Here is a 23,169-nt window from a genome sequence, read left to right on the forward strand (position 1 = left end):
TAAAAACAAGTTAGGAGTCGAGATCTAACAACATTTCCCCTGACCACGATACCTATCATAATAAGAAATTCTGGGCCGAGATGCCTTGACTGCAGCAACCAGAAGAAGCCTTCACAGTAAGTGACCAATGCTCCGTTCTCGGTTGCTGCAATCAAGGCATCTCTGTGGGACATACCAAAGCAGTAAGCAGTACGTCTCCGGGAGGGAACCCACATTTTGCTCTACTCCTGGGGAAGCACACCCTAGAGAACCTGCCTCCCAAAGGCCGCCTGAGTGGAGGCATATATGTCCAATTTGTAATGTTTGATAAATGTGGACGGGTTCTTCCAAACTGCCGCCTTACAGATCTCCTGAACCGGAGCATTGGTTGCAAAGGCCGCTGAAGTTGCAGTAGACCTGGTAGAGTGGGCTACTATGTTCTGAGGCGGACGAGCGTGCTGAACCTCATATGCAAGAGAAATGCGGGCTCTGATCCATCTTGTAATTGTCCTTGAAGACACTGCCTCTCCCATAGAGGCCAGTAGATAGGACACAAACAGTGCGTCTGACTTTCGAATACTGGCAGACCGAGCAATATATTTCTTTAAGCAGCGATGCCACAACTTCTCTTGAGGATGTGTAGGATATGGGCAAAATGATGGTAAATATACATCTTGAGATACATGGAAGTCAGATAACACCTTTGGATGGCTGAACAGGTCTGGTATCAGGCGTACAGAATCCTCTGAGATTATGCAATAGGATTTATGAATTGACAGCGCTCTCAATTTCGATACTTGCCTCGCCGAAGTCACGGCCACCAGAAAAGCTAGTTTAAGGGACAGTAGTCTCAATGGTATTGATCTAATGGGTTCAAATGGAGGATGCTGTAACACCTTCAGAACCGTGTTCAAATTCCACGTAGGGAACTGGTGTGCCACTGGCGGCGATAGCAGAGTCGCCCCTCTCAGGAAACGCTTAAGTAACGGATGTCCTATTGAAGCCTTTGAAGATCCCCCTGATACGAGCGATACCAGGGAAGCTGCCTGTCTCCTCAGTGTGTTCGGTCTCAACCCTTTATCTAAGCCTTCTTGTAAGAACTGTAAGAGGTGGTTAAGGTTTGCCTGACCTTTAGCGATATGGTGATGGCAAGACCAATGGAGAAATGCCCTCCAGGTGTATTGATACACTTGATTTGTTGATGGACGACGTGAGGCAAGAATGGTGGATGCCACTTTTCCCGTCACACCCTGCCTATTCAGTAGCCGCTGCTCAGTCTCCATGCAGCTAGCTGAAACCAGGCTGGATTCAGGTGTTGGACTGGTCCCTGTAGTAATAGGTCTGGTGTGACTGGAAGAAGCCATGGCTTGTCTATGTTGAGGGAAATCAGTTCGGCGAACCACAGTCATCTTGGCCAATAGGGCGCTACTAGAATGTTCTGCTTTTTGTTCCTTTATGCGCCTTAGTAAGCGAGACAACAACGGAATTGGGGGAAAGGCGTACATTACAACTCGTGGCCAATGAATGGACAGTGCATCCGTTCTCTCCGTCATCTGACAAGCAAATCTTGTGACGAAGCGTGGCAGTTTTGCATTGAGAGGTGTCGCAAATAGATCCAGAACAGGGGGGTCCCACCTGTGAGCTATTTGCTCGAAGACCTGGTGATTCAGTGACCATTCTCCTGGCAGGAGGTCCTTCCTGCTGAGCCAATCGGCAACCGAGTTCAGGTCTCCCTGTATGTGATGGGCTGCAATCGAGTTCAGATGATGTTCTGCCCAAGACAGTAGAATTACTGATTCCTGATATAGTGATCTGGATTTCGTGCCCCCTTGCCTGTTTACATGTGCCTTGGCCGTGGTATTGTCTGTTTTTATTAGACATCTCGGCCTGTCACCTGAGGCAGAAGCTTGAGTAAGGCCAGTCTGATGCCCCTTAACTCCAGCCAGTTTATTGAGTGCTCTCGCTCCCCTGGAGTCCACTTTCCCTGCACAGAGTACTGGTGACAATGGGCCCCCCAACCTCTGTTGCTGGCGTCCATTGTCACAATAGTCTTTGGGAACTCTAGGAGTCTCTTTCCCATAGATAGGTTTTTGGGGAAGCTCCACCACTGAAGGGACATCCAAACGTTGGACAGCATGTGCACCATTAGGTTCCGCATCCTTGATATGACTGATTGGAACGGCAAAAGGAACCATTGGCGTTCCCTGAGGTGGAACCTTGCCCAAGGTATTGCCTCCAAGGTAGATACCATTAGGCCCAGGAGCCTTGCTAAGGATAACACTGGTGTTCCCATGCCTGAAATGCCATCTGTGCTTCTGAGACTAGGGTCTGAATTCTGTCCTCTGGCAGAAAAAGCCGATCTAGCATGGTATCGATTATGACCCCCAAATGTAACAGCCTGTGGGAAGGCATCAGATGACTTTTCTTTTCGTTTATCAAAAACCCGTGCTGTTTCAGAGTAGGCAGAGTCACCGCCAGGTCAGATACCGCTGCCTCTGGGGACCTTGATTTCACGAGCAAATCGTCCAAATAGGCAAAGACGTGAATGCCCTGTAGCCGCAGGTGTGCCATCACGGGTGCCAGGACCTTGGTAAAGACCCTGGGGGCCGAGGACAGGCCGAATGGAAGAGCCTTGTATTGATAGTCGACCCCCGCGTATTTGAAGCGTAGAAAACGTCTGCTCTTTGAATGAATTGAAATATGTAGATAGGCTTCTTTTAAGTCAATAGAAGAAAGCAGGTCTCCGTGGTGAAGCGCCTCCGTGATGGAACGCAAGGATTCCATGCAGAACTTTTGTGGACGTACACTCTTGTTCAGATGTTTCAAGTCCAGTACAGCTCTTTTGGGGATGGTGAACAGAATAGAATAAACACCTCTCCCCGCCTGGGATGGAGGAACCTTTTCTAGCGCCCCTATTGCCAGAAGATGTTGAATGGCTGTGTTTACGTCTACATGTTTGGAAAAACAATGAGAATGGGGAGTAGGAAGGAACCGTGGTCGAGGAAGGGAGTTCATTTCTATTCTGTAGCCTAACTTGATCAAATTCAGAACCCATTTGTCCCCTATAGTCTACTCCCAAACGTGGAGAAATTTTGAGAGACGTCCCTCAAGCGCAGGCATTCCTGCGTCAGAACTGTTGTTTGCCCTGTTGTTTTCCCTGGTTGAAAGGTTGTCGGTTTCCGAAATTCTTGGAGGGAAAATGCTGGTGAGACCAGGCTCCCCTCTGTGATCTGAAGTCTCTGTCACGCCCTCTGAATGGAGGGCGAAAGGAACGAAATGGCTGGAATGGTCTTTTGAATGTAGCTTTATCCCCTTTCTTAGGGGCCGTTGGCATTGCCTTTCTTTTATCCTTTGACTCCACCAGCACATCCTTAAGGGCTGATTCCCCAAAAAGCTTGGATCCATCATAGGATACTGCTGATAAGTTAGCCTTTGATGTAACGTCTGCTTGCCAAAGGTGCCATCTTAAGCCAAAGGTGCCGTCTGCCCACCACTGCAGCCGCAGATGCTCTAGCGGAGAAACGAATAGAGTCCAAAGTGGTATCTGCCACAAACGTCTGGGCTTGTTGGAGTTTCACCAATTGCTGTCTTAGGCGTACTGGGTCAGACGGAGTCTCATCAAGTAGGTCATTAAGCCACAATAAGCTGGCTCTTGCCGCCATAGATGCTGCTGCAGCGGACTGTGTCGCCAGAAAAGAATTGTCATGTACACGTCTAAAGGCAAATCCTGCCTTCTTTTCTGACAGGTCCTTTAATGAAGCTTCACCATCACTGGGATCAAGGACCCAGTGACCAACTGAACGATTGGTGCATCAGTGCTGGGAGTTTTGAGCAGGTTGGTGGTTTCTTGATGGAATGAGTAAAAGCGTGTAGTCGCTGGTATAGGTTTCTTGTTCAGTGCAGGCATAGCCCATTCTCCTTTTATTGTCTCTGTAAAGCAATCTGGCATAGGCAGCAACATATCACGTGGCTTAGCCTTAGGGAACACTAAATCTCCTTTATGAGTCTGAGTAGGCTCAGTGTCCAGTTTTGACTGTAGCCCAATAGTAGAGAGCATTTTTGTCATAAGGGGGTTAAAATTCTCTGAGGTGAAGAGGCGCTGTGATACCTGAGCAGGTTCCAAGTCCTCTGCCCCAGACCACTCCCCTTCCTCCTTATCAGAGCCCAGGTCCTGATCCGGATCCTGGCCATCTCCACCCGGGCCCCTGATATCACTGGTGGTATCTACATCTTGAATGGGCACCAGCTTTTCTATTGTCTTAGTTGCCCTGGGTCTAACCTCCTTGGAGGTAGGGTCCCCAGACTCCTCCCCCAAAAGATCGGAGGAGTGTATTAACATAGGTTTTTTAGAAGGCTTCTTTTTTGCCTTTAAGTGCTTTTGCTTGTGCTTGGCCTTCTTAGGTGAAGGCCTTCTTAGGTGAAGGAACTGGAGTCAGAAGAAGCTTCTGAGAACGATGAAGGGCGCCTACGTTCTTAGATTTTTTAGCCTTATTTTTAGGCTTCAATTGAAAAACTGTGTCTATAATGGCATTTTTCAGCCAAGCTTGCCACTCTGGTGGCACAGTTCTGGGAATAGTCTGGGAAGCCGATTGACTAACCCTCATTGAGTTAGCTTGTCCAGACCCCCCTTCCCCATGGTCAGAGCTCATCCCACATAAGATAGCCTGTTCTCTGTCGCTCTGCTCAGCAGTTTCCTGAATTTTGGCAGGCTTTTCAGCAATCTTTTTCTTGCAGCCGCCATCTTGTCTCTCCTCTGAGTTGCTCTTTTGCACCACCATTACCGCACCCCTGACAATCGCCCTGATCTCAGCTTGCGTGGGAGGAGGTTTTGCGAGGAGTCTGGCAATCCCCGCTCTTAGTCTAGCTATTAAAAACTTGAACGCAGCTTGTTCCCCTTCCCGCCACATTGCTGCTGAAGAGAGCGCCGCAGCCGTGCTGCGAGTTAAGCGCCTCAGCAGTGGTTTGCCTCCGTGCTCCCCTTCCATAGCTGCCCGGATATGACCACATGATGGCGGGAGTAACGCTGGGGCCTCTCGTTCTGCCTGCTCGGACGGTCGAAAGACCGCCGAGAAAGGAACAGAGAGCAGGGAGACTTTCGCTGGGGGTGGGTTGTTGAAGAGCGGGAGAGACAAACCGGGCACTCTTTTTCCCTTTGGGAACTCTGGTTTCTCCCACCCAGCCAGTACAAAAACGTTTAATACCCTCCTTGCGTGCTCCATACACAGGAGAACAGAATGGGAGTAAAGAGGGGTAGAAGGGGATGGGGTATCAAAAATGGGAAAATACAAATATAATTTTTTTTCTTTTTTCTTTAGACAAACCAGGAACAACTTATGAGGACAGAAGGAGAATCAAGCAATATCAGAAATAAAAAAGTAAGAACATTCAGAATCTACACGAAAGAGAGAAGGAGCCTGCCAGGAGCAACTCAGGACTATAAGAACTGGGCGGGGTTATCCCCGTCAGGCTCTAAAAGGCTTTCTATTAGCTATTTACATAGTCCTGCCCAGGAGCACATGATGGGGATAACCCACAGAGATGCCTTGATTGCAGCAACCGAGAATGTATAGTTTATTTGCTAGACTGTTAATGTGATCAGTCCTGATTAAAAGAAAAACAAAAATCACCACCATCCCAACCAGGAAAAAGCCTCTGATTGAAAAGCCCCTGCTAATGTCACATTAAAAGCATTTATATGCTAATGCATGTTAAAAACGTATGAAGTTCTCTTCCTCTGCCACTGCCATGACTATAGAAATTACATCAGGTTTTGATAACATTAGCAACATCGCATAGGTTAGAATGATTTTTGGAAACACATCAATGAATATGCTCATATTGTCTAAAGCATACTTAAGGAAACTTATTCCACTGCTGATCTACTCTCTGTAGCCCCAGGAAGATGTATATAACACTACCCTCACCAAATAAATACCCATGAAAGTCCCATCCCAAGTGAGATGTACAGCAAGGAAAATGGGAGTGGTTGGGAATTCAGTAAGGGAGAAGCAAGAAAGAAATGGGTTAACTGGTAGCAGAAGTCTCAGAAAAAGGGAGGCTGGTCCTTGCAATGGCCATGGATCCTCCATTTCCACCACTCACCATGGGCCCTGGGGGCCCTGCCTGGCCTGGTGCTCCCAGCAGCCCTTGTTCTCCCTGTGGAGGGAAGGAAGTGCAAAGTCAGGGAGAGGACTTTATGGGAGTGAAAGGTATTTACACATCTCAGAGGCAAAATGCAGGCGGCAGAGACTGGGGGAGACAAATCGCAGAAAGCACAACTGTGTAATTAAGGCAGATGAGGAATCATTAACACACACAAATATCTGTAAATAGGCTGTAATCTAAAGGAGCAGTGTGTATGTGTGTGTGTGTGCGTGTGTGTGTGCATGCGTATGTATGCAAAAGAACTATATACACAGCTGGAGCTTTCTTTGCTGTTTTCACTGCTTCAATTCCTGCAGCTGACAACACAAGCTGCTTTTAAAATAAGACATGGCTCGCACACTTGTGCATCCACAGCTCTATTGAATCACTGCCATACATTTGAAAGGGACCTAATTAATTATATAGACTGCTCCCCTCTTTAGACAGGGAGAGCTCCAAGGAGCAGGATCCCACCCCCCCAGGCATCTTGTTTCATTGCCAAATTTCTCTGAGCATTAGGAAGATGCTCTGTAATTCTAACCTGCCAGTCGTTTAAAACAGTAATTGTTTCTGGTCCATGTAAAAATGGTGAGCAATAGCTGCCTACTCTCTTTCTGACATCCCTTAATATATGAAGAATGTGAGCCCCTCCCAGCATGATGAAAAGGGTCTGAGGTTTAATATTTCTACAAGCAGTGTGAAATCATTAAGAAGAAGCCCATTGTGACAAAACAGCAGTTTGGTTTTAGAACTACAATTAGAAAAATATAAGTTTGCATTTATGTTTGTGGTGAGGTATAAAGTTATATGAGGAGGTTCTGTATTGAATGTAATAGTGGCAGCAAAAGAACTGAGGTGATTGGGTAGTGTGGATTCTGTATGCAGATGGGGAGAAGGAGTCTGTGACAGTTAAGGTCAGTTGGATGTAACTGTTACTGGTCGGAAGATGTGCTTGATTGTAGCTCTGTGTACAGGAGAGAAGTGTCATGTTTATTTCAAAAAAGAATAGATCCTTGGTGGTTGTTTATCCTGAGAGGCATAGTTTTCTGTAAATTCCCATGTGAAGACAGAAGGATTGTTGTGCCAAGACAACTCAGCCACCCTGAGATGCTTAAGGGCTGAAAGTTTCCTCAAGTGGTGGCAGTGGCTGAGTATCCAACTATAAACATCTCAAAACCTCAAGATGAGAAGTCACACCAGCATCCTTTATCAGTGCTCCAACCATTGGCTAAGGCAGAAAGGAACTCACTGCTGGGCCAGGAATCCCACGTAGACCTTCTGAACCAGAGCGGCCAGGAGGCCCCTGGGGGCCCACAGGTCCCATTTTCCCCACAGGTCCTTCTGTGCCAGGCTCCCCCTGAGTACAAAAAGATAAAAAAAAAAATCATTGAGAGGCGGGATGCAGAATTAATCTGAAACTGTCTGGTTCAGATTCCTGGGGGATGAGGTACTTTGGTTCAGAAGCAGCTGGCTGTGATGGAAACAAACTTAATTTGCATAGCCCTGCCTCTTGAGCTGAAGATGCAATTCCAGGATGTCTCCTTCCCCCAAGGGAGAGTATTAATGCTGGGATAGGTGGAAGAAAAACAGGGCAGGATAGAGACCGAAGACAGCTGAATTAACAAAAATAATCAGAACCCCGGTACTAGATCCAAGAGTGTTTTGCTAGAAGCAACACACTGCTTCTCTTACCTTGGCCCCTTTTTCACCCTGTCGACCTTCACGGCCAGCTGGCCCAGTAGGCCCCTGGAAGAGAGAGAGCATCACTGCATAATACAGTTTGATTAAGGATCTCCTATTTTAACACATCTGCTCTCCTAAAGTTTCCAGTCCCACAGACTTCTAGAAAGATAAGTAACTGTATTTGTTCAGGCCATGAGCCATTACAACAATTCAATAATGTGCTATTTTAAGAACAGAAAAGCATACATGGCAAATTATAAATCCATAAACACAACCTGCATCAGAGACTACATTCATGTAAGTCAGAAATAGCACAATAATATTATGATCAAAATAGCATAATCCAGTTCTTCCAAAAGTACCTGGATTGACACAAATATTGAACATCATACATAATACAATCAAGAACATGGGGATCCATATACAGATTATCCAAAGTCAATACAAAAGCCATGACTTTTTAAAAGATCTTGTCATTACTGTTTGCAAATTAGACCAGGGCTCTTAGACCAGCAGTTCTAGGAAAAAAACTCACTTCTACAGATTGAATTTATGGGGCAAAGATATAATACAGCATTAAGTCACTTCTATCTAACCCAACCAGCACACACAAAACTGCATACTATATGTTGAGTTGAGGAATCTGCTGTCTAAAACTGTCTAAAAGATGGCAGAGCTGAAACCAGAATCGTACAAAGGCTTTCCTCAAGGAAACATCATTATGGTGATCTCCAACCCATGTTCATATTTAACCACTGAGAACCAGAGGAAAGTCTTAGTTGAGGCCAGTGGCCATTTTTTGCTGGAGATATACATCCATCAGTCTACTTCCAAAGTCTGCTTTCGCTATCTTACAGAAGACATCAGAAAACTAATGAACTGAAAGTCTAAACTGATGCATCATCTGATCATTCTGGTGTCAAATCTTAGAAAAAGAGCAAATGTACAAAAAAATTACCAAGGATCAACCTTCCTTGGATTCATGACCCATTTGGGCAAGGAATCTGAATTTTTGCACTCAACACACAGGACCGTGATTAGAAATTCTGATTTCTGTGATTACAATGAATTATGAAAAGTGTACTCAGCATGTGTTAAGCTGGGACAGATCTCAACATTTTTTTCTCTCTTATGGACAAGAGAAGGTTCTTTCTGGGGGGCTGTGTTTATCAGTTGTGTTCTGAGATATGCATCTCATATATAATGGACCCACACATTTGCACTATATCCTAAGCATTTCGTGGGAACAAACAAACAAACAGCATAATCTTATGCATTACTCTCAAATAATGCCTTTGAGTTCAATGAAGCTTCCTTCCAAATAAGTGTACATATTATGGCAACAAAAACCTCAAATCCTTAAAATACTTGGGAACTAATTAGAAGATATCATCTTTGCACTGCAATGTAAATGCAATAGAAGGCTTCATAGCCTTCCCCTCAGCCTCAACTTACCCTCTTTCCTGGTGACCCAGGAGGACCTGGCTCCCCAGAAGCTCCAGGGGGTCCCTGAAAATAAAGCATAGAGCAGCTTATTTCATATTTTATCTGGCCATTCATGGTGGTAAAGGCAAAAACTTTGGATCCATATGATGTGCCACTCACCGTTAGTCCAGGATCTCCCATGTCACCTTTCTCACCAGGAGTTCCATCCAAACCCTGTGAGGGGGGAAGGGGGCAGAGCAAATTACTGTCAGGAATTACTCATTCCTACCTGGAGAACTGCTGCCTAAATTCCAGAGATTTAACAGCATAACTGGTCTGGTTTTCTGCCACCTCAAGCCCTACTCTTTGCCTAATACTGGGATTTGGATATTAGGGATGTGCACAAAACCGATTTGCCCAGTTTGGTTCAAAATTGAACTGGGTTTGAACTGGGAGGGGGAGGTTCGGTTTTGGTTTTGCTTGAATCCCTGCCTGGTTCAGTTCAAATTTGAACTGGTTCAAATCTTCCAAAGTGGTTGGGGTGTAGTTAGCACCCATGGGTACCTATCACCCAACCCCCAAAGCAATCAGACACTCGTATGATTTTTTACACATTTTTGAAAAACAATTATTCTTTCTCATAGGGTATAATGGGACTCAAACCAGCCCATTATTCCCTAGGTGCCAACTACCACCCAAACCCTGAAGCAATCGGACACTCCTATGATTTTTTTAATGAATTTTTGAAATATTGTAAGTATTTTTCTCATAGGGTATGATGGGACTCGAATGAGCCCATTATCCCCTATGTGGAGCACCTAGGGGCACAAAAGTGGGGTGTCTACCACCCACCAAACCCCAAGGCAATCGGACACTCCTCCGATTATTGGTGAATTTTTAAATTATTTTTGAATCTCCCATAGGGAAGAATGGTGGTTTCAGAAATGTTTCACTTCATGTCGGGGGGAAAGGAGTGGCCTAGAGTGTAGTGTAGTGGGTGGTAGTGCCCATGGGGGTCAAGGAAGCTACCAGAATTATTTCAAAGGAATTGGGCAAAGGGCTGATTTTTAAGTGATTTTTGAAGTTTACGCATCTTTAAGGTTTTTCTCCATAGGGAAGAATGGAAGTTTCAGCAGCCCCATAACTGCACTTGGGGGGTGCTGGAGTGGCCCAGAGCGAGTGGTGGTGTAGTGCACAGAGGGTGCCAACCACCCCCATTGGTTGCTAACCCATGGGGTACTGGGTTTTGTTGTTTCTGAGGTGTTCTGCGTGTAGATTCCTTGGTAGCAAATAAGAGTGGATTCATGGTTTGTCACTGAAAATCTCATACTGTATGCTACCAGAGAATCTACAGAGTTTGGTTCAAATTCTGTTCTTAAAATAGCACATAAATCTGTATACATTCAAGGTTCCCAATATTTTTGATAACTAAAAATCCCAACGTTTTATTGCTAGAGCCATACTTGAACAAGATCCAATCCAGTGCTATTAATATGTATGTATTAGATGAGTGTATTAGTACTACAGGAGAGCATAAAATCAGAAAATTAAAAAGGTAAAGATGTTTGAAATAAGAGGAAGATGTGTGATGTAATGGGAGCTGTCCAACTGGACCTCATGCAACCACATGCTATGTACTACACAGCACTCACAACAGAAACAGCTATAATAACTGGGATGGCGGGGGGAATCACACTTTCCCAGCTACAAAATATTGCCATCTGAACTCTCGGAAAATGCAATAGCCCTGACATTCTGGGTAAAATCTTATATAACAAATAAGTATTAGCTATGAATTTATTGTACTATAAACCAATTGTCTGCAAAAACCCTCAGTGGGTGTTATCTCATGGCTGTGATCCTGATACAATCACCTGTGTTTACATGACAAGGAAATCTGGAATGTCTTAGCTGAACTCCTTGCAGAATATCTTGGGAAATTCTAAAGCTACCATTAATTTTCTAGAAGGCAACTACTTTTTGCTCCCAGCTGAACAACATAATGCCCAAATGGAACCATAAGAAATGTCCTGGGGAAATACAGCTAACTTTTGTACAGGGAGCCCTTCCACACACACATGGAGGGAAGTCATTTGTGTGGATTGTACAGCGCATCCATAGTAGTAGTAGTACACTCACAACCATGCACTACATGGAGGACAACAACTGGTGGACTTGCCATCTGGATATCCCCTTAGAAAAACAAGGTCAAAGCACTGAACTGAGCAATCAACACTTAATATGACTAATTTAACATTCACCAAGGCTTAAACTGTAGGTTCTCTAATAATATATCTTCAAAAAATGTATTTGAAAAGTAAGTTTAAAAAAAAATCTAAATTCGAAAATTTGAGATCAAAATTGGCCACATGTTGAAAGTATGCAAATTTTGTTTCAGCTGTAACTACAGTGCCCTATGAGTCTGGACTATGCAGCTTAGAAGCATCCCATAGTTCATTACAGAACAATTGATTTTATTCATCCCTTAAACTGTATTTGTATTCCTCTCTTCCTCCAAGGAAGGGTAGAAATGATCTTATTTTACCCTTACAACAACCCTGAGAGACAGACTGACAGAGGGTGTATGGCTTAAAGTCACCCAATGAGCCTCATCCTTGAGCCAGGATTTGAATCTGGTTTTCCCATAGCAAGTCTTCTATTGTTTATGTGATCACTGGTGTGATCAAGGATGTGCACGAACTGATTTGGTGGTCCTGTTTGGAGGTCTGGCGTTCAGACCGGTTTTGCCGCCAAAACCACTGGCGTGGAGCTGCTGCATACCTCCTTGCAGCCCCGGTTTAGCGTCAAACTGGAAGTACGCGGTGGGGGCAGGGGCATGAAGGGCTCCCTCCCTGCTCCTTAAAGGTAACACACACACCCCACCAAACCGTCTGACCAGATGTGCACAAAACAGATTTTCTGTTTTGTTTCAAGCTCAAAATGAAGCACAAAATGCTTGAAATGTTTCTTTGAAACACTTGAAACGCTTTGAGTCCGTTTTCTTGTGTTTCAGCCATAGGGAACAATGGGGAAGCCATTATTCCCCATGGGTAGCTTCTAGGGACACAAAAGTGGGTTGGGTACTTGTGTTTTGGGCGATATAAAAATGGGATAGATAGGTAGATGAATAAATAAATAATAAAAAGAACTTTGACGGCCACCCCAAAAGAAATTGTTCTCTGGGCTGCCGCTTCTCACTGCCCCCCGCCTCCCCCCCAGTGGCCATTTGATGGGCTCTTTCCGCGCCCCCCCCCCCCGCCCGGTGGCTGGCCATCCGCCGGGCCGCGGCTTCTCCCTGCCAGTGGTTCTCCAGGCTGCCGCTTTTCTCCCGCCCCCCCCCCACTTCTCAGCGGCTGTTCACTGGGCCGCCACTCCCCACCCCGACAGCCATTTGCCGGGCCACCACTTCTCTCCACTGGCGGCTGCTTCTTTCCACTAGCGGCCAGCCATTCACCGGGCCGCTGCTTCTCGGCAGCTGGCGGCCATTCACCGGGCCACCAATTCTCTCCACCTCCTCCCCGCAGCTTGCTGTTAGCTGAGCTGCTGATTCTCCCTGCCGGCAGCCAACCATTTGCCGGGCTGCCGCTTCTCCCCCGCCCCCCGCCACTTTCGCTGTCCTCATCGCTGATCGGCAGTTCAATCATGAACTCTCACGAGAGCTGCTACACATGGGATTAGCCATGGGTACATTTTAGAGAAATAAACAGATACCTCAATATAATCTTTACACTAAAGTATAAAGATAAAGAAAATCTACCATAAAAGAGGCTATCAAAATGTACTCGAAATATAATGTGGTTATCAATATAGGTCTGCATTTGAATGGGAAACTACATGTGCAAGCACTGTAACACATTCCCCTCAGGGGATGGGGCTGCTCTGGAAAGAGCACCTGCCTGCTTGTATGCAGAAGGTCCCAAATTCCCCCCCTGGCATCTTCAAGATAGGGATGAAAGAGACTCTGGCCTGCAACCTTGGCGAAGCCGCTGCCAGTCTGTATAGACCACACTGAGCTAGAGGGACCAAAATGCTGACTCGGTTGAAGGCAGCCTCCTATGTTCCCAATATAATCAATACATTACAATAATGTAGTAATATGTGCATTTCTAGGGTGTAGTAGTGGGTTTACTATTCTCAAATATTCTCTAGAAACCCATATATTATTACACCCCTTGGAGTTCGTAATCACTAAGTCCTTCGACAGCTTGTCCCATGGTATCGATCAAAAGTAAAGATACAAAATTAATAAACAGATCACCAACATTACTTATATATACATTTTACAGCTGTTGTGATTACTCTAATGGAAATTGCCTGAGACAACAGTATATAAATCTTGACAATCAATAGGGACTAAATAGCAAGAGGAAAGGATTTCTTTACTTTGAGCCACAGTTTTAGAACATTGAATATACACAGTGAGTAAGAATGCCCCATTGGGAAATATGTGTGGGATTCTAAGCAAAAGAGGGATATATCTAAGTAATATTTGAGATCCATATTTTGAATTTGTATCATTATTTATGATCGATACCATGGGGTGAGCTGTTGAAGGACTTAGTAGGTAGCACAGCATTATACTGAGTGTTGAGAAAAGAAAACTACAAAATCAAACCTTCCTCAATTTCTTCCTCCTGATGTACAGGCTCTCTCTGCCTTCCAGTCCTTTTGAATAAAATTTGAAATTCCCTCCTTTTTGTTTCCCCCTTTGTCAATCTGAGATCCAGCAAAGCCAGAAAGTTAGAGCAGCAATAGGTAGCACAGCGCATGTTCAGTGCTAAGAAAAGAAAACCACAAAATCAAACCTTCTTTCCTCCTGTCCTGATGTATCCTCTTCTTCAAGAGAAGCATAAGGAATCTGTCTCTGCCTCCCAATCCCTTTGAAATTCCCTCCAGAAGTGTTCCTCTCCTCCCTCCCTCCCCCCAGCCAATGGGGGCACAGTTGCCTATGACAACACTTGATTTGGATTCCTAACAAGCCAACCAAGAAGCACAGAGATCGCAAGCCAATTGGAAGCCAGTTCCAGAAAACCAATCCGGAAGGGGGAAACAGTCCACCAAAATGGCTCTCAAAACACTCAAAACGTTTCAAGTCGAAACAGGGTTGTTCTGCTCTGAAACAGAATTTAATTTGTTTAATTTCCTTTAATTTGTTTAATTTCCTTTAATTTAAGGGCGTTTTGTTTCAAGTCCAAAACAGCTGATTTTGAGCTCTGGATAAACTGAATAGTTTAGTGGCACAATTCAACTAGAGTGGTGTAGTGGTAAGAATGCTGGACTAGGACCGGCGAGACCCGGGTTCAAATCCCCATTCAGCCATGATACTAGCTGGATGTGACTCTGGGCCAGTCACTTCTCTCTCAGCCTAGCCTACTTCACAGGGTTGCTGTGAGGAGAAACTTAAGTATGTAGTACACCATTCTGGGCTCCTTGAAGGAAGAGCGGGATATAAAATGTAAACAAACAGACAACCAAACAAATAAATATACTCACAGAAGGGCCAGGATCACCGGATGGGCCTGGGTCGCCAGGGAAGCCAATTGGACCCTGTGTGAAGGATATGAACAGTAAGTAACACACAGTCCAAGATACAACCCCAACAACAACAACACCAGTTATCTAGAACGGAAGCCAAACCTCTCCACTCTAACTGTAGAGGATGCAGTCCACTCTCCAGGGTTTTATGCACTAGAGATGTGTCTGGGCTGCACCAATTGCTGAGGAAGTGGGTTCACATTTCTGACCTGGATTGTACTACCTTGTGCTAGGGAGCATAAACAAATGGATTTTGGGTTCTTCTAGTTTCTTCTCCAAATGTTTTTCCAGTCATAACTCTTCTCTAGCCCTCTATGAAGTCAGGGCATTTGCTCTTGTTGGTCTTAAAGGGCTGGTGGAACATTTTCTGCGGAGCATCATAAAGCTGGGTGATCAGTAGGGTCAGAGAGTCTCCTCTTTTAAGTCCTTTGGGAAGTGAACTTATGCAAGACGCATCCTTTCAAACAGAGGGCATTACCTTATAGCCCTCTCCACTATTAAATCCAGAAGTCAGTAACTCACCAGGTTCCCTTTGCCCCCATCTTCTCCGGGAGGTCCCTTTTTGCCAGGGGGCCCTGCAGCTCCTGACTGGCCAGAGTCTCCTTTTTCACCTATATCACCCTTCACTCCCTGTGAACATACACACAGATGCTGGTCACAGTCCCTTGGAAACAGACTTTGCAAAAGCAGGCAGCTCATTGAATCCTAGGGGAAACTTCACACTTCTGCTTGGGAACCAATTTAGCCAAGGATCTGACAGCTTCAGGAATTTACCTAAATTTAAACAAAGGCTGGGAAAAGCAGGCAAACCCTAGAAGGGGCAGAGAGAGAGAGTAATGCATGTTTCATAGTTTCTCCCAAAAACTCAGAGACTCACCGGTCGACCTGGCTCCCCTGGAGGTCCAGGGTCTCCTGCTTCACCTGGCTCTCCCTATATGGCAAGAGAGAAATAGTGTAAACCCCAGCCCAGCTGTGCTGGCTGTGTCTCCAGTTCCTCCCAGAGATATGTTTTCAGAAACTGGGACTCCGTCCCAGAAAATGCATACTGACATATTAGAACACCTCAGTTGGTATACCCTGTAAAGAGATAACCCCAAACCTACTAGCACCTCTTCCAGATGTTGCTGCTTTAATTTTCAGGGTGATAAAGAAATGTGGACTCTCATCTGCCTAGTCTAGAGGCTGGTTCCCCACTCAGAGAATTAGGACAGACCCATTAGGTAGGTGGGTGAGGCCAGGGCACTTTTATAGCTAGAACGGCACATTGGTTCACTTACAGTGAAGGCTGCTTCTGGATGCTGGAGTCAAGGACATCTCTATGGGTGATCCCCCTCACATGCTCCAAGGCAGGACAATTTTCATTAGCTAATGAAAAACACATGCCTACTTGAGCCTGAGAGGGATAGCACCGCCCCAGTTCTTTCAGGCCAAGTTATGAAAAGGTACAACAGCAAAATGTTATGTCAGATAGAAAGTATAACCAACATGAAAAGGAACATGAAAAGTGCATATAACAACCACTCAACCTGAAGTGAGAAAAAAACAGAGTCCAATAGTTTAGGTCAGTCTGTAAAAGCAAGTAAGAATTTACCCTCCTCAGACAGTTGATGGCAGATATGGACAGTTGAAAATATGGTTCCCAAGAAGTAGACAGAGGTGCAAAGCCGGGTGGGCCGAGATGTCCTTGATCATCCTGGCCCATTCTTCAGCATCCAGAAGAAGCCTTCACAGGAAGTGAACCAATGCTCCATTCTCTGATGCTGGGGTTAAGGACATCTCTATGGGACATACCACAGCTTGTATGTCACCTAGGGAGGGAGCACCCATCTAGTCCTGGGAAAGCACCTGTGGCAGCAGTCTACCGAATGCTGCCTGTGCTGAAGCATAAGTGTCCATCTTGTAATGTTTTGTGAATGTCGAAGGATTTTTTCCACATGGCGGCCTTACAGATCTCATGAATTGGAGTATCCGTCGATGTAGCCACCGCTCTTGTGGAGTGTGCCAGTATACATTTAGGTGGATGCAACTGCTGAGTCTCATAGGCTAGTGCAATGCAGGCTCGAATCCACCTGGCAATGGTCAAAGATGATACTGCCTTTCCCATGGAGCCAGGTAAAAATGATACAAATAATGAATCTATACTTCTGAAGGATGCGGACCATTTTATATACTTTTTGAGACAGCAATGAACGTCCAAATTATGCCATTGTTTCCCCCTTGGATGCTTTGGGTGTGGACAAAATGAGAGAAGAAATATATCCTGAGACTGATGAAATTATGATGCTTCCTCGGTGCGAATGAATGGATTTGGAATAAGGCGTACCGACTCCTGTTGGAATATGCAGTATGCCCTATGAACGGACAATGTTTGGAGTTCAGATACCCTTTTCGCTGAAGTAATTGCTATTAAAAACACCAACTTGAAGAATAGGACCCTTATGGAAATGGACTGTAAGGGCTCGAAGACATGTGACTGTAGAGCCTTTAACACCATGTAAGAAGGGAAATGTTGCACTGTAGGTGGTGATATCAATGTTGTCCCTTGTAAGAGCCTTTTTAAAAGGGGGTGTGAGTGTATGGACATAGCCGATAATCCAGAGATAAGTCCTACTAGTGAGGCTGCTTGTCTTTTGAGTGTGTTTGGTTCAAGGCCCATTTTCAGCCCCTCCTGGAGAAATTGCAAAAGATGTTGTATGGACACTGCACCCCCATCTTAAAAATGCTCTCCACGTACACTGGTAGATCTTGTTTGTTGATGCACGTCTTGACACCAACGTAGTATCCGACACCTTATCCGAATATCCTTGTTGTTTTCATATTCACCTCTCAGTTTCCATGCAGCAAGCTGCAACCAGTCTGGGTTGGGATTTTGTGCTGGGCCCTGAAGAAGATCTGGTGTTACCAGAAGAAACCACGGCTCTGCCGTTGCCAGATGTAATAACTCCACAAACCATGGTCTCCTGGGGCTGAAAGGGACCACTAGTATTATTCTTGCCCTTAGCAGACATACCCTTTTCAGCATTCTTGCCATCAGAGGTGTTAGTGGAAACGCATAGAGAAGGTCCTCTGGTCACTGTGTCAATAGTGCGTCTATGTCCTCTGCTTCCCCGCAGGGGAATCTGGACATGAACCATGGCAAGTGAATGTTGTGGGGCGGGGGTCATGAATAGGTCCATAATTGGCATTCCCCACTTTTGTACTATCTGTTGGAAGACATTCTGGTTTAGAGACCATTTGCCCGGCATCAGATCCTCCTGACTAAGCCAATCGGCCAGCTGGTTGAGGTCTCCCTTCACATGATGGTCCATCAGGGACCCCAGGTGTAACTCCGCCAGTTCATCAACATGGCTGCCTCTGCATGAAGAGTCTTTGATCTCGTGTCCCCTTGTGGGTTCACATGGGCTTTTGCTGTTGTATTGTCCATTCTTACTAGGATATGATGCCCCTGTAGCGTTTGATTAAAAGCCCTGAGAGCCAAGTGGATGGCCCTTAGCTCCAGCCAATTTATACTGCGAGACTTTTCTTGTAGCGTCCACGTCCCTTGCGCTGATAACTGTTGACAGTGTGCTCTCCAGCCCCTGTAGCTGGTGTCTGTAGTTACAATCACCCTTGGTGGGTCCAAGAACTGCTTTCCCTGTAACAAGTTTTAAGGAAGCAACCACCACCAAAGGGAGTGACGGACTTGGAGAGGCAAGCAAAATAACACGTGCCATTTCCTTGCAGTGGCTGCCTGATGCAGTAGTAGAAACCATTGCAGGTCTCTCAAATGGAATCTTACCCATGGAACAGCTTCTAGTGTTGGCACCATCAGGCCCAAAATCCTTGCCAGAATGAGCAAGAGAGTTGCAGGAGCCAAAAGCACCATCTTGATCCCCATGGAGAGCATCCGGAATCTGTCCTGAGAAAGAAACAGTCGATCCTGGCTAGTATTGATTACCAACCCCAGATGTTGCAGTCTGTGGGATGGAACTAACTGGCTTTTTTCCCAGTTGACAAGAAAGACTGGATCAAGAGATCGTCTAGCAATGCAAATATCCAGACACCCCGAAGATGGAGTTAGGTTGTCAGTGGCACCAATACTTTTGTAAAGACCTGAGGGGCTGAGGACAGACTGAATGGAAGGGCCACATACTGGTAATGCCTTCCGGCATACTTGAATCTGAGGAGGTGATGGCTGCTGCGATGTATTGGAACATGTAGGTAGGCCTCCTTTGGATCTATTTATGACAGGTAATCCAAGTGGTGAAACACTTCTGCCACAGAATGTAGGTACTCCATCCAGAATCTTTTGGGCTTGACCCATTTGTTTAGATATTTCAAGTCCAAGACTGCCCATTCCGACCCATCCTTTTTGGGGACAGTGAACAAGATAAAATAGATGCCCTTTTCCTCCTGACAGGGCGGGGGGCACCGGCTCTAATGCTCCAATATCCACCCGATGTTGAATTGCTCTTTGGAGCTCTGTGTGTCTGGTAAAAGAGTGAGAGAGCAGTGTTGGAAGAAACCTGTGGGAAGGTCAGGCATCCAATTCTATCTTGTACCCTTTGTGAATTATGCTGAGGCCCCACTTGTCCATCGTGGAGATCTCCCATGCATGGAAAAACTGTGACAGGCAGCCTCCCAGCTGGGCTGGACCAGAGCCATTGTTGCTGTTTGTTTGTTTTCCTGGAGCAAAGTTCTATCTGTTGTTGTTTCCAAAACCTCTGGAGGTGAAACGTGTATGGTTCCAGGCACCATGCTGTGATCTGTAGTCTCACTCCAAGCCCCTGTAAGAGGGCCGGAAGTTCTGAAAGGGCTGGAACGGTTTTTTGAAACCAGGCTTATCGGGTCCGCATGGAGCCGATAGCATTGTTTTCCACTTATCCTTTGATTCAACTAAAATGTCCTTCAGAGCGGAATCACCGAACAGCTTTGTGCTGTCATAAGGTTCAGCAGTTAGGTTATTCCTAGAGGTAGATTCCACCTGCCAGCTCTTAAGCCACAGGCGCCATCTGCCCACTACAGAAGCTGCAGGCGCTTTGGATGAAAACCTAATCGAGTCTAAAGTGGCATCCCCCACAAAGGCCTGGGCCTTCCGAATCTTGACCGACAGCTGTCTCATTTTGACAGGGTCAGAAGGCGGGTCACTAAGTAAATCGTTCACCCACAATAAAGCTGGCCTAGCAACCATGGAAGCTGCTGCTGAGGAATGGGTAGCCAGGGATGAATTATTGTGCACCCTTTTCAGCGCAAATTCAGCTTTTTTATCTGAGGGCTCTTTGAGGGTGGCTTCCCCGTCCCTAGGGACCAACAATCCTGATGCCTCTCTGAGGCATGCTGGGCCGCTCTGCTGCGAATTTCATGGCTTGAGGGTGGGAAAGTTGCGGTGGCCTTGGCATTCGGACCGGGTGGCGTTTTAGCAGCCAGTACCAATGCTTGTGGTGAAGGCGATCCAAGGGCTCTGGTAGCTGATGGGAAGCTGCTCTCCCCTTCGGCACCAGTATCATCTTACAAGCTCCTGCACGCTCCATGGCAGGAGGGAGAAGGAGCAGTAGAGAGGCTGGAGAAAAGATTTGGAAATCTGAGGGAGGGTTCCGCCCCGCCCCCCACTTAAAAAAAAAAATTAGAGGTAGAAACACAGACAACAATAAGGAAGGACAAAAAAGGACCAAGAAAAAGTGCAGAAAATATAAGAAAATACTCAGAAAGATATAGGAGAAGATTTTGGAGCTGCCTGGAGCTACACATGACAGAAACAACTGTGGCAGGGCTATCCCCCATCAGGCTCAAGTAGGCATGTAGTTTTCATTAGCTAATCAAAATTGTTCTGCCTTGGAGCACATGAGGGGGATAACCCATAGAGATGTCCTTGACCCCAGCATCAGATTATTACAGATGAACCCAAATGCTGACCTATTGCAACTTCTGACCTATTTCAAATACACCATTTAGAAAGAAACAGAAGAGTATACCTGAGCATGTGCAAAGTAATGCTGGCTCTGAATATTCCTTCAGTAAAACATTTGGTGAATATTTTCCATGGCGTGTTCAAGGGTGACTGAAAATTAGGTACTTCAGAAATTTCAAGGCATAGGAGGAGTATAGGAGGCCTACAACCGATGCATTATTGACAAGTTTGTGTTCGGGTGAGTGGCAGAAGCAGCAGTCAGCTGCTGCTGGCCACCATCGATCCCCTTCCCCCAGATGCACTAGGAAATGACAGACATCACATCATTCTTTAGTGCATTCTAAGGAACATATATGGCAGCCCCCTTCCCCCATCCCCGCATGCAGCAAGGAATGATATGAGGTTGTGATGTTCATGATCCCTGGTGCATTTTCAAGGAAAACCAAAAGGTGGCTTGTAGGAGCATGGCTTTGTCACACAAGAATATATCAGTTGGCAAGAACTCCCCATGCCTCAGAAATGTTGAGGAACTTTTGTGGACTCCTCATGAAAATACTTCAAAATTCTCATTTTCACCAACTGAAAATTACCAGTGGGAGGAGTCAGAACCAGTGTTCTCTCTAAGTTTTTTCATGTGTGTGCGGAATGAGTTTTGTTCTGGGGGGCTGTATCAAAGCAGTGCATGTGCATGTGCATTCAGAGTGGGTCCTTCCTGATTTAACCTGAACAGGATCTAAAACTAACTGAACGGACATCAAAAAACTTTTGAGTGCGCACATGTGTGCACGCCTTAGAGGGAACACTGGTCAGAACTAGCACAGAGTGTGTTTCCCTGATGACTGTTTAACCACAGCCTGCTATCACACAACAAGCATTAAAGTGGTGGGGCTTCCATATCAAAGGCTGTAGCCTAAGTTAAGTTTCAGCTTTAGCACTATTCACTTTACAGATGAAGCACCTCTCTTTTTCCTGTTTAGCCAGAGCAAGCTTTTCTTATTCTCTGTCTGTTGATGTTCCTCACAATCCCTGATGAACAAAGAGACAACTTTTTAAAGTGGTGATTCTCTTTACTGAGCAGGGGGAGAGCAACTGGCCCTATCCATCCCCAGCACAGCATCCCTTCAGTGGCAGTTGCTAGTGTCTATCTTATGTTACTTTTTAAGATTGTGAGCCCTTTGGGGACAGGCAGCCATTTTATTTATTTATATCTATGGAAACCGCTTTGGAACTTTTGTTGAAAAATGATATATAAATATTTGTCAAATTCATAACTCTCAACTTGCCCCATGATTCTCCCTCCACATGCTAGCACCCACTACACACAAAGAGCAAACAATTTATAAGTTGCTTTATGCTTCCAGCTTCCAATAAGTTCCTATCAACATTTCCTTTCCCTGTTCATGGTGCCTTTTGACAACTTGTTCCATTTTCTTCCATCTTACTTAACTTCCTTCCTGTATCTGCCGCTAGCTAAACATGAAGCTGTCAGAGAAAGGAATGTACATGCATGAAAGACTCCAATCTCCCTCTGTTCTATCATAAACATAAGAATGTGCCAACCTGCCATCCCCCATGAGTCCCGGCTTGCACTCACCTTTTCACCAGTGGCACCTGGCTGTCCCAGACCACCTGGTTGCCCCTGTGGGCCCTAGAATTGGAAGAGAAATAGCACTTGAGAAAGAGTGTGACATAGCTCAGCAGTGTCTTCCCTTGTCAACTGATTAGTCAACCACTTATTCAAACAAGTCAGAATGTGTCTCCCCCCTGCCCCCCGCACTAATATTTAATCAAATGCCTTCATCCTGCAGCAACAGAACAACCGTCCCCTAGTATCCTTGGATCAGTTGCAGTGTGACTTTGTATGTTGAATTTAATATGTAGAGCATTTCCTAGCACCACAGCAAAAGATGTTTCTCCATGTGCATGTAAATGCACTGTATGCAAATCAACCTCTCACCTCAAGCTCATGGCAGCTGCTGAATCTATGTGTTTGCCTAACTATTCTTGGAAGCTCTTCATGATACACATTATATTATACGAACAGCTACAGCCTCCATCGTTGCAGCTACTGGGGTCTACTGGGAATACTTTCCTGGTGGTATCATTTGTGTATCAAATCTATACATCATGGGCGTTTGAAGAGGCATTCTTTGTGGCAGCTCCATTGGTTCAGCGCTAACATTAGAGCCTGGAGCTGCCATTGATAAGGAAAGACTTGGACTATTATTCTTTTTCTTTTCTTTTATTATGCTTCTCTTTTTAGTTGTATGTTGTGTCCATTGGCAATGCTTTATTTATCTGCCTAAGTTGTTTATTTTCTACCCTACCTTTTGATACAAGAGGATTCCCAGGAATGCATGTTTTATGCTCCTGTTTAGAATGCTATTAGATTGATGGTCTAAACATCCAATAAAGAAATAAAAATGTGATAACTGCAGCTATCACTCAATAATGATTTGAAACTGTCATTACAAAATCAGTCACTACAGATCATTATTACTTAGGAGACTCCCCAA

The 23,169-nt window shown here is 45.4% G+C and overlaps 1 protein-coding gene across 6 annotated transcripts in view; it reads right to left on the bottom strand.

Moving 5' to 3' along the window:
- COL5A3 (collagen type V alpha 3 chain) overlaps positions 1-23,169 on the bottom strand; it is a 167,503-nt gene that overhangs the window by 29,234 nt on the left and 115,100 nt on the right. For all 6 annotated transcript variants that reach the window (XM_053289671.1, XM_053289670.1, XM_053289672.1 and 3 more), the window contains 9 exons: positions 22,248-22,301; positions 15,644-15,697; positions 15,289-15,396; positions 14,725-14,778; positions 9,412-9,465; positions 9,262-9,315; positions 7,816-7,869; positions 7,373-7,480; positions 6,082-6,135 (listed from right to left, as the gene is read on the bottom strand). In XM_053289671.1, the coding sequence (XP_053145646.1) occupies positions 6,082-6,135; positions 7,373-7,480; positions 7,816-7,869; positions 9,262-9,315; positions 9,412-9,465; positions 14,725-14,778; positions 15,289-15,396; positions 15,644-15,697; positions 22,248-22,301 (594 nt within the window). The remainder of the gene's footprint in view (positions 1-6,081; positions 6,136-7,372; positions 7,481-7,815; positions 7,870-9,261; positions 9,316-9,411; positions 9,466-14,724; positions 14,779-15,288; positions 15,397-15,643; positions 15,698-22,247; positions 22,302-23,169) is intronic.

The sequence above is a fragment of the Hemicordylus capensis genome, chromosome 2 (assembly GCF_027244095.1).
Source record: "Hemicordylus capensis ecotype Gifberg chromosome 2, rHemCap1.1.pri, whole genome shotgun sequence".
Lineage (NCBI taxonomy): Eukaryota > Metazoa > Chordata > Lepidosauria > Squamata > Cordylidae > Hemicordylus > Hemicordylus capensis.